The sequence below is a fragment of the Labrus bergylta genome, chromosome 1 (assembly GCF_963930695.1).
Source record: "Labrus bergylta chromosome 1, fLabBer1.1, whole genome shotgun sequence".
NCBI classification, from domain to species: Eukaryota; Metazoa; Chordata; class Actinopteri; order Labriformes; family Labridae; genus Labrus; species Labrus bergylta.
The window spans coordinates 8902149-8924210 of NC_089195.1; the positions used below are offsets into that span (position 1 = coordinate 8902149).

General features: G+C 41.3%; 1 protein-coding gene across 2 annotated transcripts; it reads right to left on the reverse strand.

Annotated features, from left to right (window-relative positions):
- Positions 1-1039: 1039 nt before the first annotated feature.
- On the reverse strand, positions 1040-21083 carry mafgb (v-maf avian musculoaponeurotic fibrosarcoma oncogene homolog Gb). Of its 2 annotated transcripts, none has more exons than XM_065953130.1 (3): positions 20823-21083; positions 6208-6273; positions 1040-6111 (listed from the first exon to the last, which is right to left on the reverse strand). In XM_065953130.1, exons 2-3 carry the CDS (start codon positions 6241-6243, stop codon positions 5620-5622), a joined length of 528 nt encoding a protein of 175 aa, XP_065809202.1. In that variant the 5' UTR covers positions 6244-6273; positions 20823-21083; the 3' UTR covers positions 1040-5619. The 2 variants fall into 2 exon arrangements, with proteins under 2 accessions (XP_065809202.1, XP_065809208.1); XM_065953136.1 differs by lacking the exon at positions 20823-21083 and adding an exon at positions 20173-20755.
- Positions 21084-22062: the final 979 nt, after the last annotated feature.

A 22062-nucleotide genomic window follows, 5' to 3' on the forward strand; every position in this document is an offset into this window, starting at 1 on the left:
GGTCTATGAGCTACAAAAAGCAAACAAGACCACAATGTTTATTATTTCTATGTCATCTGTTGTAGCTGTGTTTCCCTGAGCTGTTTGTCTCGTGTCTCCTTCTGTTGTCTCCAGCTCTGCTCAGGTGAAGCTGCCTTGCCTTGTTTTTGACTTTGTTAAAGGTGCACTATGTCGTTTTGGTAGACAAGTGTGAAAGTTGTAGAAATGTACAGATTTGGTGGTTTTATGTTCATAAATTTAAACCTATGCTTTAAACACAAACTATCCTCAGAGGAAAATGTGGTCCCTGGAACAAAGTTTGAAGATAAAATGCTACTGGAGAAGTTATGGTGGAGGGAAAACCGTAACTCTCATGGTAGCTTTTTAGCTCCAAACAGTGTTCCATAGGACACATCATTTTCTTTGAATAAAGTTTGTGTATTTAGTTCAGAAAATGTAGCATAGAATTGTTTCACTTCTCCAACTTTCAAATTTCACTACAACATCTACATAGCGCACCTTTAAGGTGTTTTGTGTCCTTTATTGTGTCAGTTTGTGTTTTGTTGTTAGACCCATGGGGCCACTTTAGGGTGGGGCGTAAAACATCATTTTAAATGTTGGTTAATGCTGCCGCTACAGGAGTCAGACGAGGCGATTTGCACTCCAAAAGCATGTGTTTACATTTTCTGAAGCAAAGATTCACAGTGAGTGAAACATTTGACTATAAGTTTTCATGTTTAGTGATAACCTTAAAGGTCACATTTTTACCTCTTCTCAACCACTTTAAATAAGTCCCAGAAGTCCCCAAAGACTCAGAACGCAAAACAAACCCTAGCTTTGGCAGTGTAGCCCACCTGGCGGACGGGTTACTGCCCTTTGTGATGTCATGAAGGGAAAATCTAAATAAAAAAAAAACAATTGAGCAAAACAATTCTGAAAAGTGGAGCAGGCGAAACACAGAACTTATACTTTTACATTATGGGGGGGGGGGGGGGGGGGCTGTAGACAGGCTAGGCATGTCAGTATTCATAAATGTGATAACAGAGGCACATTACATCAATTCATTTTGAAAAGGTTTTTATTGGTCATATACAAAATAAAGTAAGCTGTTTATCAACAAACATACAGTATATACATCAATAAATTAAGAGATGCATCAGACCGATGATGAAACAGTTAATTTCAAGATTACCAATACGTTGTCATCATCACTTAAATATCTACAAATTGCAACAAAAAAAAGGTACAATAATTTAGTTGAAGATAAATACAAAGACTGTCACAATTTAAGCATTTTCCCATAGAAAGTACTGTCATAGAATAATTGTTTACACCCCATACAGAAATATTACAAAACACTGATTTTTTTTCTTATAAGGGCTTTTCACACAAACTCACTACTTTCCTATAGGTTTAAAAAATGACACTTTTTCACTTTTCACAACACAAATAGCCCAACTTAGCTTAACGCTCACGAGTGGACACCTGTGGTTTGGTGGGAACAAAATGTTCTAAATTAAAACAGGAGAAAAGTTACTGTGATGTAGAAGCTTAGAGGCTGTAGAGCTCATAAAACAGCAGAGAGAGGGTAAAGTGAAGGAGGAACAAAACAAACATCATTATTGATGAAATCGACAAACAAACGATCAAAGGAATCCTCGGTTCATTTACTCTCATCGATCTGTGTTTGAGGTGGGTGAAAGGGCTTTTAGAGTGCAGTGGCGTGATTCACTGTAAAGGGAAACAACTGAAGAACGTCACGCTGATTGGCCAAGCAGCAAGATAAGGGGTTAATGATTTGCATCTTCCAGAAGAATCGCATGTTTTAAAGAAGGGGCTCGGCTGCCTGCTGAGTTAACTCGTCGATACTTTGTAAAAAAAAAAAAAAAAGGGTTGGGAAGAAGTGGAGTGAGACGTGGTTTTATCGGATGGGTTTCCACCACTCCTCTCTGACTCTGTAAAATATTTATAGATGTGGTTTAGGAGCAGTTGCTTGGGTCTGTGATGAAAAGCCTTTTGATAAGGAGGGTATGACCCCTGTTAAAGAATAAGGTCGGCACGTCCCACAACCTCTTAAACTCTGTTATGAAAAGCCAGCCGACTTGTCTGATAATCAGTAGAGGTTTGCTTTTGTCAGCTGATCATATGTGCTGATTAACAATCAGAAAGAGACCTCTGTAATGTTTCATACTGGACCTATGAAGCCACAAGATACTGAAGTCTGGAAGACTTGAATGATATATTCTTAATGTCCTCTGAACCCTTTTTTTCATCGAGTCGCTTTCTCGACTTAAAACGCATTTTGTGTTTTCACAGTTATTTGTCAAGTGATGCTAAAAAAAGCAATGAAATCTACAACCCAAATTACAATCCGACGTACACACACTTTCAAACACTCAGCTCTTTACCCTCGTCAACTAACACGACCTGCATTATAAACAGCTTGACAAACAGGAGTTGTACAGGAGTACAACAGTATACAGAGATGGAAACATAATGTCTGACTGTGTTTTCACGTTCACAAGCACCATGAGGTTTCATATTTTCACTTTAACTAGACACAACCTGATCTTGGCAAAAGTGTCATCCTATTTGATACCACACACACACACACACACACAATGCAAAACTTTCCCAGGTGAAAACATCAGTCACAAAAAATAAAGGGACAGACAGAAGCAGTGGGAAAGCGGAAGAACAGGAAACAAACTCCAATAGAAAAGTAAATAATTAAAAACAGGGCACGTTTGAAAACACACATTTACTGGGTTTGATCACAAAATATCCTTTTTCACTTCTGTCAGACATTTTCATTTGACACTCGCTGCTCTCTGATTTCACAGTTGACTGAATATGTGAATGGTTATTCGTGTTAAGATTATAAAAAAGAACCGTTTCCACTTTCAATACTTTTGCTCGTTGTTCAATTGTTTGTAATGATTATGAATGACGAAGACTCACTGTAATCATGGTAATAACTGCACAGCAGTAGAGAGGACAACCCTTTTACTTCACAGTGGGAAAGTAACGCTCCACGTAAAAGGTGGCATTCATGAACTGTTCTCATCGCTGTAAAATGCTCCTATTTCAGTCAATCAGTCCATTTACATCAGGTATATTTTAGTGAAACACAGACAGAGGCAATTGAACCTTTAAGGTAAACCTAACTATTTGACAGAAAAAACAATTAAATACCAGAATACATTTTGATCACTTCATAAAACACCAAAGACATTTACAAATTTGCTTCACTTCCCTGACACAGAACAGTTCAAAAAACAAACAGGAACAACGTTATATATACATAAATATATCAAATGTACACGGTTTGTCACACATTACAAAAATAACTTAATGAAGGAACAGTGTGATGCAGCTTTACAGGCCCATTGTTTAGTTTCACATCTCTGATGACCTGAATACACAAATATCATGAAGCTTGTGAGGTTAACCAGAGCACTTCCTCATCTCAGCCAACCAACTTTTAAACAGAGCACGGAAAAAACAAAGTCACACATGACTGTGTATAAATACAGACACTGGACCTGCCAAACTTACACTTTATAAATCAAAAGTTTAGATTTCAAGCTGATGAACACTCGATCTAACACGTCTGCAGAGCTGAGAGATGAAAAAAAAGAAAAGAAAACGGTTTCATGATCAAAAAGATGTAGCAGTTACCCACAGTGTCATCACCCACTCCGGCCTGAAATCAAACAATGATCAAAGTCATGTCTATGAAATAGTGAACGTTATAGTTACCTCGTCACACACCTACACAGCACAGCACACACTAGTTCACGGTTACACACACGTGCCTAGTCACTAGAGAAAAAACAAAGCTATTCAGTAGTTAAGCCACTTTTGGTACAATTGCAAAATAGAGAGATACTGTATATCAAACAGATTTGTTAGACTTTTTTTACAGGTCGTTACAAACAATGCAAAGATAATTGTCATTATAAAAACCAGACTCCATACATAGACAAAGATTCTTTGAGTATAGAACGACACAAAACACTACTTTATGGTCAAACTCGAGTGACATGACAGCCCATTTGTGTGACTGGAAATTCAAATATCTTTGCTTTCATTGCAGATCTGCACCTCAAAAGGTTAGCTATGTGGCTGAAAGCAGGAGGAATAAACCAGTGTGTTTTGAAGCTGACATTTTCATGTAGGTGTACTAATCTACATCATAACTATGTCAGCAGACAATCAAATAAAAAAAAATATCATGAAAGATATTCAAAAAGCTGGGATCTTTTTTCTTCTTGTCAAAGTGAATGAACTTCAGAGTCACATAAATGGGAGTTTTAAATGCCTGATGGGTATTACACAGCTCATACAACAACGCACAGCCAGAGTTCAATGCGGTTACAAGCTGATTCCTGATTGGTCAGTGTATTTCATTAAGCACAGGTACCACTGTCCATCCACGTCCTCTTGACTTCGCCTTGATGCGTATCATTAGGAGATCAAGGCACTTGCCCTTCAAATGACTTTGTGTACTGAAGAGAGAAACTCAAACAGACTGCAAGACAACTTGATGTTAATTCAGCTCTCGGGGTCAAACCACCATTTCCCTGAAAAGTCTTACAAACTGAGAAAAGGTCAGTAACTTTCTCTCCTTTATGTTTTGTTTCCGTTTGTTGTTTTTGGCTGTTACTAAATGTTACTTTCCCTGCCTCTTTCTACTAGATCCAGGAAATGTGTGTAATAATTAGAAACCAGTCGGGTTTGAAAGATGGGAGGACAGAGAGAGGATAGCTCAGAGAAAGAGGGTTGAACATAGAAAGAGAAGAGACCATAGAAAAAGAAACAGCTGATTAACTATAGCAATACCAAAACGAACACGCGCCACAGAATTTCACAGAATTCCTGATATATCACTATTGACACACAGAGAACACACTTTGGACCTCATGTGAATGACAACACGGTACAAAACAGTAGAAATACAGTTACCACCATTGTGTAATATATAATTTTCTGTCCATATATTCTGAACATTTCTTGGCTAGATGGAGCACGATGGGACTTTTGTGCCGCCACTGATATCAGCTGGTCACTTGAACACTTTCTTTCCAAAGTTAGGGACACTAAACTGTTTAATCTAATCCAGTGACTTTACTATTCATAAACTAATAACGTCATTTTGATTCCAGTAAAAATGTATTTTTGTTCGTTTAGGGATTTAAATGCTTTCCACTTTAGTTCAAATCTAGTGTACACATGTGTTACACCACTATTCTGCACTTACAGACATCTAGATCCACCAGCAGGTGAACTTTACACGTAACACTTGAAACTGTTTTAGATATTAACATTTTTAAAAACGTTTCATTCCCTTAGCCTGCCGGCTTTCAGTGGTTGGAGGAACCCTGTGTATGTCTGTGTATCTGTCCTGTGCTAAATGACCACATTCTGACCATGGGCTTGCATCTGTATAGTCTCAATAATCTTCCTCTGCTTTCATCCTTTCCTTCAGCTGCACTGATCTGTGACAGGTGACGGAGCCGTGCTAAGGTAAACTAATCAAGGCTGCTCAGCTGTTTGGTTCAGTGCAGCTAGAAGAGAGGCAGCCAGCAGAGAATAAAAATCACTCCATCTCTCCACCGCCATCTATCTTTCCCTCCCTCAAGACCGGGCGTCTGTTTTTGACTTCACTATCGTGATCACGCTTGTTGCAGTTGCCGTTGCCACTTTCCCCGGTATAAGTGGACCAATGACTGAAGACGGCACCCCTCCCCCTCCTCCACCCCCTCCACCCCTGACCCCGACCCCGACAGTGGGGCTCCGGGCCACAGTCCTGGCGAAGGTCTGTAACGCCTCGTACTTAGACCTCAGAGCGTCTAGCTCAACGCGCATCGAAGCGTTCTCATTGGCCAGTTTGTCCACCTCCTGCTGCAGCTGGGCCTTCTGCTTCTCGAGCTCCTCCTTCTGGGTGACACGCTTCACCCGGCAGCTGGCTGCGTAGCCCCGGTTCTTCAGGGTGCGTCGCCGCTGTTTGAGTTGCAGGATCTCCTCTTTGGTGAGCCCTCTGAGGTGCTGGTTCAGCTCCCGCACAGACATGGTCACCAGCTCGTCGTCTGTGAGGCTGGTGCCATTCTCCCCCGGCTCTCGCTTCACCTGGAGAGGAATATGGAGGAGGTGAGGAGAGAGATAAATACAGACAAATATATCCTAAACTACAGGGAACTCACTGTGAGACATGCATGCGCTTACCTTTAAGGCTTTATTTCCTTTGTTAGTCGTCGTCATACCACAAGAGCCTTGCTCTTCTGAACAGACCTATGGAGGGAGAGGAGAGAGAGAGAGAGAGCTCAGAACATCAGCAGAGGGACATCATTAAATTAAACTTAAAGCCTAAAACCAATTCAAAGACCAAATATGCTTTAAATTAAAATGAGACCATCATTTATAAACGATAAACAGGATAAACGTGTTCTTAAAGAGTGTGTCAATACCCAGCTGGACCAGTGGAGACACGGCAAATTGAAATCTACTGTTGTGTGAGCGCGTCTTAGTTTGGGTGTGTTTCACATTGTAGAGGAGTGAAAGTGACAAGAAACTTTTCTTAGAATTTCCCTGACTTCCTGTTTCCTGCTGGTTTCTCTGAGAATGCCCACCACCTTTGAGTTGTTGAACAGTTATTGGCTGGTTTTGGGCCAATAGTAATGAAATGAACGTGAAAGAAGGGGAAGTGGTAAAATTTGTGGGAAGGACTCCAGGGGAAAACCAACTGTTAGAGACTGAGCACAAAACCCATAGACTGTAGAGACAGGGGGGGAAATTAGAAAGACAAATATAAAACTACACCTACAAGGAGCTCAGATGAGGGCAAACCAAAAAAAACTGATGAGCACAGTTTTTTTCCAAAGTGGAAACAAGAGACAAAAGGAGTCAACAGAGAGGGAGCCTGGAAGTGCAGAAGATGAGATCAGACCTTAGAGCACACAGCTCCACAGATGAGCATCTCTACAAGCTCAATGAGACGCTTTGTGTGGCCCTTGGTCTGGCTCTCATCTCTTAGACCTGTGTGTGTGTGTATGTGTGCGTGAGTGTGAGTGTGAGTGTGAGTGTGAGTGTGTGTGTGTGTGTATGTGTGTGTGTGCGTGCGTGCATGTGTGTGTGTTCGATAAAGTGCAGCTATTGTTGCCGCTGCTGAGCGATCATCATGAGACCAGTCATGATGACTCAGCAGATTCCTGATCTCACTCTCTTCTCCCTCCCCTCTATCTCTCCTCCCTGCCGAGCACATTTCTGCTCTGCTCTGTCACTTTTTACCCCCCCCCCCCCCCCCCCAGTCCTTTTCTTAAAGGTGACAGTTTGCCCGTTATACAGCTGCAGATCGAGGAAAGCCTTCAGGGCACAAGAGGTTCAACAGGAGAAACGAGCTTGTGTTTGATTGGCTGTCTAACGGACAGGGAAATTAAGTCGTCAAAGCAAAAAAACACTGTCTTTTGAACCACAGCAGCACACCTGATACTGCTGAATCTGAAAGTTAAAGTAATTTGCTGATTAAAGACAGACCTTTCTTCTTTCTTCATGCATTTCAACTCTCTGATGAATTTTGCTTAAAAAAGCAAGCGGCGCAGTTGGAAATAAGTTATATTTCTTTAGTCATTCACAAGTTCAGTCATTTAAAAAGCTCCTTTTAATTAGTGATGACATTTCATTGACATGGGGCAAAATGTTCTTCTTTCTTTCTTGTTCTTATCTAGCAAAGGGCCCGGCACTTAGTTCGCCCAACAAGCCTCCACCACAATGCACCTCCGTCTGCCTGTCTGTACAGCTGGGTGAGTGTTTGTGCAAGCACAAATCCTACTCAACTATAAATAGATATAGATCAAAGAAAAAACATACACTACAATCATGCACGCACACACTGTACATGGGATGTACCGTAAGTGAAAATCCGTCATAAATCCTGTACGATTCTGAAGAATGAAAGGAATGGGGCGTTCATTCCTGGAGCAATTGGCACTCTCTAATTGGTAAGGGTCAGTCATCTGTAATTTTTCCGTTCATTGTGCAAATACAGCGCTTCATGTACATCTGCAATCTTGCATTTTGTTTGGATGCAGCCTTCCACAGCTGGAGGGGCAACATCACACAATAGATGGATCAAAGACATGAAGACAGGGGGGCTGCTGGGGGTGGAGAGGAGAGGGAAAACATCGGGGGCAAAAAGGAGGCTGTTTTACTGCCAGGCACTGGTTTATTTCCCCTGTGCCCAAACACCCCCCCCCCCCCCCCCCCCCCATATCCATCTACATACAAACAAAAAGCATGCTGGCAGCACATACACATTCCCCTGCCGCCATGCCAGTGGGGCACAATAAAACACACAAGTAAAACGCTTGGCTGCAAGTACACAAACATGCAAATGGTGTTATGTTTAAAGTGCTTAACTATGCTTCATACATGCAGACACTGAGCGTGTTGTACATGCACACTCAGACGTTTATACTCCAAGAAACAATTCAAATGTTATGGAATTTTTTTGTTGTCTTAGATAAAAGCAACTAACATATGTAATCACAGCAGGTTCACATGCAGCATATGTATCTTTATCAGCACAACACTGCTTCTTTGAAAGGATGTTTGTATCTGCAGTCGTCTTAGTTATAGATATTTAAGCCGACTTACACAGCTGAAGTTATCATCAAAAACTGTCTGGTTTTTTGATGTGTTCTTTTAAGATGACAGAAATACAAACATATTTGAATACTAACGCACATTTAGTAACTGACAGATCCCATCGTAATCTTATCCAACTAAATTAGACTTTTAAGCTTGAAATAAATAAATGCTTTGGCTCAAAAAAAAAGATTTCTTTCTGTGACTATGAGTGAGTCTTAGGCCTCAGCTGGTTAGGACTATAGTCCAGTTTCTGTTATTGGATGTAATATCTCTTGCATGTGTATCTGATGCGTTGCATTAATTCAATGCTGGTGGTCTTAAAGGCTGATTCAGAGAAGAGGTTTTTTTATTGGGCAGGACATTTCTTCTATGAATCTTATTATAACAAATCTGCTTGTTTATTTGAAAAAAAAGGCACAATTAATGAAGAGAACGTGGGTATCAGCAATCAGCTAAATTCTTGATTTTTAAACATCAGTATCGGACCTGATTTTCACAACCAGTGCATCCTTCATAATACGTTTACTCTCACTGAAGAGTTAGAAAACCTGCCATCCAGCCAATCTGCTCCATTTTGTGCTTAATTTTTCTTACTCTAAAATTTGTTCTAAGTTTGATTACCAAAACTCATATCAATCAGCTTATTGTTTAAGCCCCCCCACACACACACACACACACACACACACACACACACACACACACACACACACACACACACACACACACACACACACACACACACACACATAATCGTAAGAGTTACAGGCCAAGAAGTAATTGTGGCGTTAGGAGTTTAAACTTGGAGAGTAAGACAGCACTTTAAGGTTTATTTCATCAAGGTTAGAAAACAACAAGCCAGACCTACACCACATACTATAGTGAACAAGTTTGTGAGTGTGTGTGAGTGTGTGTGTGTGTGTGTGTGTGTGTGTGTGTGTGTGTGTGTGTGTGTGTGTGTGTGTGTGTGTGTGTGTGTGTGTGTGTGTGTGTGTGAGTTGTCTGAACACTCAAGCTGTGTGTAAGTCACCCAGGTTAAAGATCATCTGCTGAGCAAAGGCATCACCATTCATCTTGGGTGTACACACACATACACCCACACCAGTACAAAGTGCCAGAGGTGTCCTTCCCACAATGCTTTGGGGGTGGTCGTTGCAGTGTGGTCAACGCCACTGTCACTGTTGCTACAACAGACAGCTTTTTTGCTGCGGCAGGCTCTATTTTTTATGGAGCATCCAAAGGAATGCTGACAACTCAAGAGCAGAGCTGCTTACGGTTACAGTGAAGAAACAACACACACACACACACACACACACACACACACACACACACACACACACACACACACACACACATTCAAACACACAGAGGTGGGACAAGGGGGACGGAGATGGATGGAGGAGGAGAAGGAGGAGAAGGTGAGAAATAGTGGAGATGAGTGAAACACAGGTGGTGGAGAAGAAAAGATAAGACAGTGAGGAGAAAAGAGGATGAGGAGTTAGTGAGATAGCAGGGTAAGGACAGAAAAGGTAAGAAAGGAGGAGAAAAAGGAGGGGGGGGGTGGAGGACGGAAAGAATGCTGACGTCTCCAGAGCTGATTAGCGTTACAGCGGAGACATCACACCCACAACCGAGAAAAACGCTGAGTATGTAGGGAGGACGGGCTGGGGGGGTGAAAGGGGGTGCAAATGACAAGGGAGAAAGAAGAGAAGAAAAAGAGGGAGGCAAGTGAATAGGGAGGAGGAGAAGGAGGAGAGGAGGGGGACAGAGGTGGGGATGGAGGGAGAGAGGGAGAGAGGAGGGGAGGGAAGAAGAAGAGGGGGTGGGAAAGTGTTTGGGTGAAAATGCATCCTCAACACATTTGTAAGAGCTTAGCTGTTGGGTACTGGGGAGGGATGAAGGGGGAGGGAGGGAGGACCAGGGGGGAGGAATGGATGGAGGGGGTAGAAAAAGAAAAACCCTGAACTCAGCAACGACCACGACTAAAACCTCCAATTAGAAAAGTTCTGAAGCTGATCCAGTGCAATGAAACTACTGCTGACCATCCCTCTCTCTCTCTGTTTCCCCTTCACCCTCCTGCTCTCTCTCTCTCTCTCTCTCTCTCTCTCTCTCTGTTTCACACAAACACACACACACACACAAACACACACACAAAAAGAAGCCTCTCATCCTGTCCCCCTGAACACAGAGATCAAGGAATTTACAAAGATAGATTTAAGAGCTCAGAAAGTGGCTCCTTTCTCTTCATGTTGTGCAGACGAACAGCATGATAAGCTCTGTTTGTGTGTGTTTTTGTGCGTGTGCATTTGTGTGTGTGTGTGTGTGTGTGTGTAGTTGGCTTCAGACAGAGCTCTAATTAATCTTGTTTGAGAAAAACCTTTTGCTCCAGCCACTAGCGCGGCACAGAGAGGAATTTCTTAGAAAGAGACTTACAACTTAAGAGCTGGTGGCATTCTGCGCAGGAACACACACACACACACACGTATACACACACAGGCAGGAGGAAAATAAACAGCCAGATTAAGCGCTTCAAAAACGACCTGGGGGCTGGCATGTGTGTGGGTGTACGCAAGCTTAAACAAGCAAACATATAGAGAATGATCAAGAATAGATTGTAAGAGTCACAAGTCGTTTGTGATGCGCTCTTTTTTTGAGTAATCCCGATACAACCGCTGCTTTAAACTGAGCGGCCTCCCTCAGGAAACTCTGTGAGCAATAACGGAGAACACAAAGGATGGTAGACGAGTAGTGAGACACAGAGGGAAAAGGATGGAATAAAGAGAGGGGAATGTAGGGAGCGTGATTGAAAATCTCAGCGTGCCACAACAAACTCTGCTCCACCTTGTCTTTGTTAAAAAAAAGAAACAGAGGGTGTAGCGCTCGTGCTCATTGATCTTGTGTGATCCAAGGGTGATGAGGGAGCTGGTAAATAATTAACAATGAGCCCTGTGTGGAAGCTAATTGTGAATTAGAAATCGGATGGGAGATAATGGCAACCTGTGTACAGAGAGAGGGGGTGAGGCAGAGACACAGGGCTGTGGAGAGTGACAATGAGGGACAAGGGGGAGAAAAGACAGTTTGATTTGTAGTGTGTGTGTAGAAGAAGAGCAGGAAGCTATTAGTACGATGGTATGCAGAGCGTGAAATAAGGATGGTAACACAGACAGGGAGGGGAGAAGTGGAAATGAGGAAAACACAAAGAAAAGTGAGGGAAAAGACTCGCAAAAGGAGCAAGAGGCTGAGCCCTCATATACATATTCTAATATATGCAGAGAGAAGAGTGATCACTTTCACACTTTTCTCTGAGGATTGTGTGTCCGTGTGTGTGCCTCTGAGCCAGTTCAGTGTGTGCGAGGCAGTGTTTGCGCAAGTGTGTTATTAAAGGCGAGAAAAAGTCCTGGCGTCGACACGTTTTTCCCATTCCAGGTAGTAAGTCGGAGTGTGATGACAAATTTCCCAACACAAGCAGAAAAACTGCACTGTCAGGCGATTGAGCGCTGGCTCCTTTTTTTTTTTTTTCATAAGTGCTTTTTTTAAAGAGGAGAGAGAGAGAGAGAGAGAGAGAGAGAGAGAGAGAGAGCATGTAGCGTAGGTTAAGTTAGTTCTTTTCTTTTGTGTGTGTGTGTGTGTGTGTGTGTATATAACAAACAGAGGGCTGTAAAGGTGACAGCGATAGGCTTAATGACACAGTAGTTTTATTTCCCCCTGGACACTTCTCATCACTAGTCTATAATATTAACTCGAGACTATAAGAGACTATAAGTTTCTCTGCAGCAGCAAACTAAAGTCACTATCTGCCACATTCATCAGGATTTCTAATCAGAACTGTCTTTGGAAACTTTAAAGAGCAGATATGAAGAAGCAGAGATGTGTTTGTAGCTCACTCAGGAGTCATGGAGAGCAGCTTGGCCTTTTGCTCTGGGACATTCCTGGTGACCATTTTAAGGTTTCCCAGTTGCTGTCACTCATTTGAGATGGTATGACAGGCATTTTAACTCACACAAAAACACACGGTACCATGGTATGTGCAGGTTCTACTGTACTCCCTTTGTCCATTATCAACCAGCACTAGTTTAACAAGACATCTAACAAATATTTAAAAGAAAAATAAATTCAACCCGTATATGTATCTACATAATTTCAAATAAAACATGATGAGCGTAAACATGTTATATATTACATTTGAACTGTAAAGCAATAGGAAAATAAGAGTTGCCCTTGAAGTTTCATCCCTTCATCCCTTTGAAAGTCAGACACTTCCTGGACTATTAAACCTAGACTTAATCAATTAATCAATCAATTAAATCGCAAGAATTGTAAACTTTCCCACTGTGTTGTGTTTATGTTTACTTTAACTGTGCAATCTGTCTGCACACTGGTCAACAATTTGTTTAGACACGTGTTTGCAATAATAAAACAAACTGGTAACATTGTCTTAACACAGCACATTTTATATTTATACTGTTTATATAGCCTATTCAATTCCATGAGCTTGGTTCATTACTTATTATTTTTCAGATACAGGTACTTATTGCCTATTGTATTATTTAGATTTCACTTTATATTCTATATCTTTTTGGTAAATGGTAAATGGACTTGAGCATGTATCGTGCTTTTCTAGTCTTCTCAAAATGCTTTTACATCGCAGGTCACACATCACATGTCACACATCGCAGGTCACACCTACACATTCACACATTGATGGCAGAGGCTGCTATGTAAAGTGGCCATCAGAAGTAACTAAACACATTCATACGCCGCAGACGAAGCAGCTGGAGCAATTCAGGGTTAAGTGTCTTGCCCCAAGGACACATTGGACATGTTGCTGCAGGAGCTGGGGATCAAACCCCAAACCCTTATGATTTGAGAGGCGACCGACTCTACTAAGTGAGTCACAGCCGCCCATATTTCTATATTTCCTACTGATAGTGTATAAGAGTAAATGTAACAACTGAATTTTCCCCCTGGGATTAATAACATTTTTCTGATTCTGATTCTGAAGTCTGTGCTGATAAAGACCTTTGCATCATCTAAGAAATCAAATAACTTCATTTCAATGTTCTGTCGTAACATAAGAATGTCATTCTGTATCTTATTACATGCACCGACTCCAGCACAGAGAAGAGATACTGTGACTCGTTTTCTTCATCATAGACATGGTACATTATACAAAGCTGTTTTTCTCTTTCAATTTTGACACGTTCGGGGCTTTTCTCAAACGGCTCACTCCACACTCACACTCCAGCACGGAGTGAACTTCGACTTCATGCCCACAGCTGGAGGAAGTACCCTTCATTAGGTGGAGTTACTCCGGCAAGCTTTGAGAAGAGCTCCCCTGGCCCCCACGGCAAAAAGAATTAGGTTTAAGTATGGTTTCATATCACTCTCATTATATGTTGTCTACAAAATAGCCATGGGCAGACTCATTAAAATCACTCAACAATATGATTTAAAAACTCTGATCACAATTTGATTTTTACAAGATGCTTCGTTTTTGTAAACCCATGTCCATATAAAACACTCCACAATCAAATAAACACCTGTTCTGTTTTGGATTAAGTCGTTGATAAGATACTGAATATGATGTTGATTTTTAACGCCCGACTGTTTTTACCTTTTTTGAAGAGGTTTCAGTTTGTGTGGGTGATAACACCAAGCTTGTATCTACAGAGCTACTCTCCCGTGAAGAGCAATAAACTGTGTTACTCCTGTTCATCAGTAAGCCTTCATCAGTGCAGACTTGTTGTTGCAGGGTTTAAAAAACCCACTCTCCCTCCACACTCAGAGGTTTTAAACGGCACTCATTGTGGCGGACCCTCAACATATGTCTTCAGAAAATTGCCACAGGAAAAACATTTCAGAGGTTTCAGATATTTTCTTAGTCTCGTTAATATTCATTGAAATATCTTTGGCTTTTGGACAGATGGATGTACATCTGAACCTTTTGATTTCATTACAATTAATTGCAAAATAACATCCAAACTTCTTGTTAATGTTCTTTACCGACTCCTAAATCTGTCAGTAGTTGTTACCTTCAGTCTCAAGGACTCATCATGTATGTTTTTCCTCTAACTCACCCTGTCTTTGTAACAGAGCTTTTATTGGTTTTGCTCCATCGTCTTGGTCTAAGCTTCAGAGTCACTTTAAACTTTGTAGTAGCTTAGAAGAATTTAAAACCATAATTAAGGATCATTAGACCAGTGTAAGGACATTTTTTTACTGCTGAATGTTATTCATTTATTCATTGATGTAGTTTGTCTGTTATGGTCTGTCCTTTGTTATCCTTTTGTGCTGCTGTCTTGGCCAGGACTCCTTCTGAAAGACATTTTTGTATCTAAATGGAAAAAACTCTGGGTTAAATGACTGTTAAATAAAATTTGAAAACACTTTTTGTCCCTAAAAATAATTGTAAGTTCCACAGGTCTAGCCAGTGTTGTGTACAAATCCAATCAGTTAGGTGAGGAAAAGTAGCTGATTAAATTGTCAACACTTAAAAAAAACAATCAGCATGGAAGGAAGATCAACAGGCACAACAACCAGGAGGGGAAACATGTCAAAAAGTTGAACCTAACTCCGTCTGCCAAGACCACCACAATCCATTTCATTGCATCACTTTAAACGTGGTTACAAGTTGAAGGTGCGTCAAGGATGTACATAGTTCTTAAATGTACTTTCCAAACTAACCTTCACCGTGAACACTGATTTATAAATGTAGTAGAATTGTTGTTGCACTGAAATCGTTTTAATCTACAGGTGAAGGCAAAGAGCTGGTGCCACAGTTAACACACACACACACACACACACACACACACACATCTTTGTTTATTCACCTTGGGCGTGTAAGTTTCTTTTTTTGGTTTAAAAGGTTTAGAAATTCAAACCACAATTCTAGGATCGTCACACTGCAGTTAAAACCTGCTGCAATTTGGTGCATAGAGATGATGCAACTGGTAGACAACCTCTGGTACGGATAGTCCTGTTATACCTTACATCTCCAAGGCTAAGTTAAATATCTGAACACGGCATGCAAAACAAAATTGCTGCTATGGTGAGAGTAATGAGGAGTCTCTTTAAACCAGAGCCTTCTCAAAAGAAAAGAAAAAGGTCCAAAGTAAACTCAAAAGGTCCTCAGAGGGAAAGCTTGAGTCAAAGAAGGCTGATCACAGAGCGGTTATTGATACAGAAAAGCAGCTTTGTCATAATTTCCTTTGAACACACCGCGACCACTTCAGGACACGAGGTAAGGTCGGTAATTTGAAAATTAATTTAAACTTGTTTTCCATTTCTTAATCCTTATGACTTCTCATGTGTGTTGCAACAGGATTTATGTTGATTTCACACATTTTTTGGTTCTCAGGGAGGTTATGCAAATAAGGAGTCAAGACACTTGTAGAGGGAGGGGAAATTTTACACTCACACGCACACACGCACGCACGCACACACACACACACACACACACACACACACACACACACACACACACACACACACACACACACACACACACACACACACACACACACACACACAAAGTCAAAGTAACACAAGGACAAGCAACACACTCACACAGAAGCAGAAAAAAAAAAAACAGTGGAGCACAGCAATGATTATGCACCAGATCTGCTTACACCATATTTCATCATTACTGTGAAGAAAAAACACTCAACTATTGATCTGCCCCACTGCTTCCTTTTCTCTCATGCCTCTCTCACCCACTCTCCGAGGCCGTCGTTTACTCCGGCTTTTACTTCTCTCTTTCTACTTCTCAGAAATTTGAAAAAAACATAACAAGACTTCTCTGAAATGGATCCCAGAAGTAAACAAGATCGTAAACACGCAGGCGCTACAGAGAAATTATCTCCTAAAAAATACCAGACTCTGTAACACAAACATGCACAAACTAATACACACACGCGCGCGCGCACACACACACACACACACACACACACACACACACACACACACACACACACACACACACACAGGAGATGGACACAATATTGTGAACACCTATGCAATCTAATGCAATCCAGTCCCATAGGTCTGCAATAAGTGATGCCTTTGTGTAGCCTCTTCAAAACTATCACAGATGTATTTAGAATCAATACAACAGAAGATGTTTATTTTAATGTAAGAACCAAAACATCATTAACCACAGGCTTAAAATATAGACTTGAATTAATATGTGACAGTAAGGGAATTAACCTTAACATCTTTTAGGTTAAAACCTACAACAAAGAATCAAAGAGTGAATGTTCGCTTTTAGTCTTGTTTGCTTAGTTTTCAAATGAAATATTTCCTCGTTGCACATGGGCACAAGTCTTTTTTGGCTTCCCTGTGATAAGACAAAATGAAACACTGATGCATTTTCTGTCTATGTATAAGGGATTCTTCATTTTAAAAAAACGTGTATCAGTTAGTTTCTGTTTTACACGCAGCAGCTCCAAAACCCAAGAAAATAGTAAACCAGAAACAAAAATGGGAAATAAAACAGTTTTTCACCAATAATGCTGTCTAAGCTAAAACAGCCTTATGATCAGTAACTTTATGTGACATGAATATAGTGAGTTAAAATAAGATAATCAGATGGAGCAGGTGGGCTAGTGGTTGGTGTACAGAGGCTGAGTTCCTCAGAGCGGGCAGCCCGGGTCCGACCTGTGGCTCCTTTCCCCACATGTCATTTCTCACTCTCTCCCTCCTCATTTCTGACTCTATCCACTGTCCTGTCTCTGAAGAAAGGCATAAAAAGCCCAATAAATAAATAAAATCCATAATAAAACTAATAATAATTTAAGTAACATTAGATGGCAACACATTAATATTTCATTTCCCATTTGTGTGTCCATCTTTAGTTAACCTCTTTTAAATTTATGGTTGAAATGATGACTCCATTCATTGATCGATTTAGCCTCTCACATAAAAACTGCAACTATTTTCACAATCAATTAGTTTTTTTATTCATTTTCAAGCTTGAAAAATAAACTATGCTGTTGCCTGGGCATAGGCGATAATCCCAGCCATGGGCAGCGAGAAAAGGAAGTCACAGGTGAATGGGGACGGGGAATCAGGAATCAGAGGAGGCCACACAGTTTTTCAACAGTGCATGAAAATGTTTTTTGGATCCTGTCGTTATTGTCATGTATTTCATATACCAGCTTGTTTTTACCTAACGCAATATACAGGCTTTAGGTGTTTTTTTATATAAATTATTGTGATTAAAGAGTTAAACGAATTCCATGACGGACATTGTTTTCCACCTGAGCTGGAAAGACTTCAAATTCCCTCCAGTGGCCTTTTTTGGTTGTAAATTATTTTAAACTTAGCTTTTAGCATTGGTGCATCTCTTTCTTCTGGTAGACTTAACACTTATCTTATATCTCAGAATATCCAGAATCCTTCTTCATATTAAACACGACTAAAAGGTTTTACACAGTGTTACATCAGCTTGACCCCTGTGAATGCACATAATCAATTAAGTTTATAGGAGAACACACAAAAAAACACAAACGCATACACATGTTGATGTCAAACCAACCACTAGGGGATTCCTCCTTAAGAGAGAAGCTTCAGGTCAGGGGTGCAGGTATCAACTGCCAAAGCAAATGTTGTAATGACCAACTGAGAGTAAAATAACTTCCCATTGCTGCATGCGTCTTTCTACATCTTGCAAGTGCAGCTAAACACACACACACACACACTCACACACTCACACAGCCCCAACAGCACTAGATCTTAGCATCTTATAGAGTCTTATATCCCCTGCTCTCTTTGCACTTTTTCTCACACACACACACACACACACAGACACACATGCACACGACACGGCAAAGAAACTAGCTGTGGTAAGTAACAAGTGAAAACGCCATCTGTCAAGCGAGAGCGCATTTGCTTCGGCTCAGCATTTTCAGGGGAATGCCTTGAAGACAAAAAGGTCCTTGTTCTCAATCTCTCCGCAAATCCCATCTCTCATTCTTCCTCCCTCTTCCTTCATCCCCCTTGCTCCGTGCGCCTTGCCGCTCCGCCACCATCAGCAAAGTTGCACACATAAGCATTGGTCAGCGTTCAATTACCGTGAACACCAGGGAAGGATGGGGAAAGTACTTGACAGAGAAATGCACTTCAAGCACTGATTAAATACTGATACCAAGTATAAAAAAGTTTAGCCCCTTGGTTGTGAGTGTGTGTGCGTGCATCCAATGAGAAAAGGAAATGGGAAAAATGTGTGTGTAAGGAGGGTTGGGGGGTGCTCTTCTCTCCAATACTGATACAACTGTTTCATCATTATGACCCTCTATTACAGTACTTGCCAACTTGCTTACTACATACTTTTGATACACTCCACAGAGTGCTGACTCTAACTAAAGCTGCTGATACGGAGTCATTAGGGGGTGAAGTTTCTGTTTTTCTTGAACCCACAGAGCTTCCCTATTACTCCTCAGTGTTTCAGAGTTGCAGTGCTGCTCATAGGTTGCTACCAGGCAGCGGATAATGGCCCATCTAGAAGAGATCAATCAGAGGATATTCTGTTGCAAAGCACTTCAGTTTAGTGAGGTGCTTTCTTTTTTTAGCACAAGTCTCTGTGTGGGTTCATGAGCAATCAATGCTCAACATTAACTGCCATGGGAATAAAGCCTACCCTCCAGCTCTCATTTGTTTTTCTTAAAATGTATTTCATGACTTTTACACACACATTTTCTAATTTGAAGACTTTCAGAAAATGTTTTAAAAGTGATCAATGCAAGGGCAGCAAGTTGAATGAATCATTTGGGGATAAGGTATCCCCAAATGTAAACCAAGTGATTTTTATAATATATCTACATGCATATTTTTCACATTTGCCTTGATTTAATTGTGAGAATGTATCAGAGCCCCTTCAATATCCAAGCCTCACAGAAAAAGGAACATATTTAGCACTAATGACATTTTGAACACTGTTTCCGGAGCCCACAGGAGCTATAATCATCCCATAAATACGTCAACATTCACTACATGACAGAAATAGGCCCGTGTTTATTCCAAAGCCAAACCCCCAATATAAACCGAGCTCTTCCTTCCCTCGCGCCTGCCGCCGGTGCCATGTTGCCATGGCTCCCTCATGCCTCCGCTCTGCTCGCGCAAACGATGAGAAATATCAACGTTGTGATGAATCAGCATCTCTGCCGTGAGCCCAGCCGGTGAACAACCGGTGAACAACCGGGAAACGGACTGGTTCTCTTTGTTTAAACCGACAGTGCGAGTCACGCTAAATCTACCCCCCTAGTGTTAAAACATACATGAACCGAGGGCCCGTCGGAAGAACAGCGTCTGACACAAAGCAAATGTCAAAGCCGTCGCCCCGGCAGTCACCGCTCCTTAGTTACGAACACTGTAGCTATAGTTACCACGGTGACAGCCTGTTTCATTGTTGTGTTTTATTCCTTACACGTTTTTACTTTGACACACATGGCAGTGTTACGAAGCGAGAGGACGAAGCGTAACAACAGGAGTCAGTTTAACAGTCCCTGATACAGACAGGTAACTTATCAAACAGCTGACTGGTCATCTTACCTGTGAAGAGGCGACGGACGACGAGTCGGTTTGACCCGCTGCCGCTTCAGCACCTCGAGGAGAGGACAGCCGGAGGAGCTACCATCAGGTTATCTGTTGTTGTAGGGTCTCCCGCTACCTTAAGTTGTTACTCTTATGTTCATATGTTATCGCTGCTCTTCCTACTTTCACCTTTTTAAAATATCTATTTACTAACAACAAAACAAGGGAATCCCCGGGCGGAACACCGGCACAGACAGAACTCCCTACACGGTGTTTAATTCCGACACATGGCTTCTCGTTAAGCTTGACAGCCGTACGTAACGTACTCCCCCTTTGTCTGTGTTGTTATGAGAGCGCCGGTTGGTCGGTCGGCGTGGTCGTTCCGGTGACCGAGCCGGTCTCGGAAGAGCATGCTCTTGAATTTGTCTGGATGACGACTGAATCGTGATGATTCAGCAATACCAGCCTGCTGCCCTTTACACGGCTGTGAGTTGGGCTGAACGGGACAGCGGAGCGACGGTAGCCGCGCACACCGGTACAAGCGGTAACATAAGCGCGCAGCATGCAGCGGTATCGGCGGTGCCCATGCACACTCAGCAAAACAACAACATCTAAATTCAGCACTTTTGAAAACAATTTCAGTTTTGACTTCGACCAAGCTGACTCACCAGAAGTCACACCGGTGCCTTTCGCCCACTGCACCTTCACGGGTTCCGTTCACCGATGGTTCGCCGAAGAGGGAGACAGCTGGAGAAATGTTCTCACCGCTCTCTAGATAAATCCACTGCTTCCTCGCTTGTTTTAGTCTTAGGTCGGAGGCGCGACACGTCAAATGATGTTTGGATCACATGGTTTCATTCATGAAGGATCAACGCAAACTGCACTTAAAGAGACATGAGACACTACTACTGTGTGATGGGCCGTTTAAACAGAGTGACAACACAGCCCCTCCTCTAAAGAAGTGTCTAAACTTAGAGTTCACATCCGAGGTACTGATTGGTTCCTACAACAGTACAGAGAGATAGAATACAAACATTCTTTTTGATATCCATTAGCATATGGAAATGTCATGTTAAATAGGCTGGTATGACGCCAAAGGTGATATGCTCCTCTGCTAATTACAACATTTGAGATTTATTTTTCAATTCTTAATAATCAAATACAGCTTTTTACATTGGGCTACAAGTTTTTTAAAAACAGAAACTAAATAAGCTATTTCACTGAAACAACTATGTATATGTAGCCTATATAGGCTATCTACACACAGAAATAAATTGACAGTGGGCTACTCAATGTATGAGTTTGGGAAGGATTTGTACCACTCAGCATGGTCTTAATAACAAAAACTCTTTCTGACATGAAGATTTGTATCAGAATCAGATTCATTGGCCAGGTATGACACACAAGGAATTTAACTTCGCTGAACTGTGCTCTCATATGTACAGCTACAACATTAAATATCAAAAATAAACATAATAAGAAAAGACTAATATTAACATGACTAAATGTGAAACAGTGCAGTGGTGAATCGTGCAAAAGATGCTGAAGTATATGATAATAATCTGTCGTAGTTCCCCCTAAAGAAGGACATGATGCTGCATTAATTAAAAGTGTTGAGTTCAGGACCCAGAAAACAAATCTTCCCTTTCACAACATCTCAACAGCATATATTTAGACTAACACTTAATTTGCCCTTCAACTATTAAGTCTAGTTTTTCATTCTTTTTCCACTCTGAAGCTACCTGAAAGCAGTTAAAACTGATCATACAGCATCTAACCTCAATTAGTACAACTTGAAAGCAAAACAACACGATTAGGAACAAAACTGTATTTATCAATATTCTGTTTCCATTTCTGAAAAAACTAATGACTTGCAGTTCAAGACAAGAAAGCACTCAAGCAATATTA

Coding starts and splice junctions, on each gene's coding strand:
- mafgb (XM_065953130.1), bottom strand. CDS start 6,243: ATGACGACGACTAACAAAGGAAATAAAGCCTTAAAG. Junction 6,112..6,207: donor AAGGAAATAAAGCCTTAAAG/GTAAGCGCATGC, acceptor ATTCCTCTCCAG/GTGAAGCGAGAGCCGGGGGA.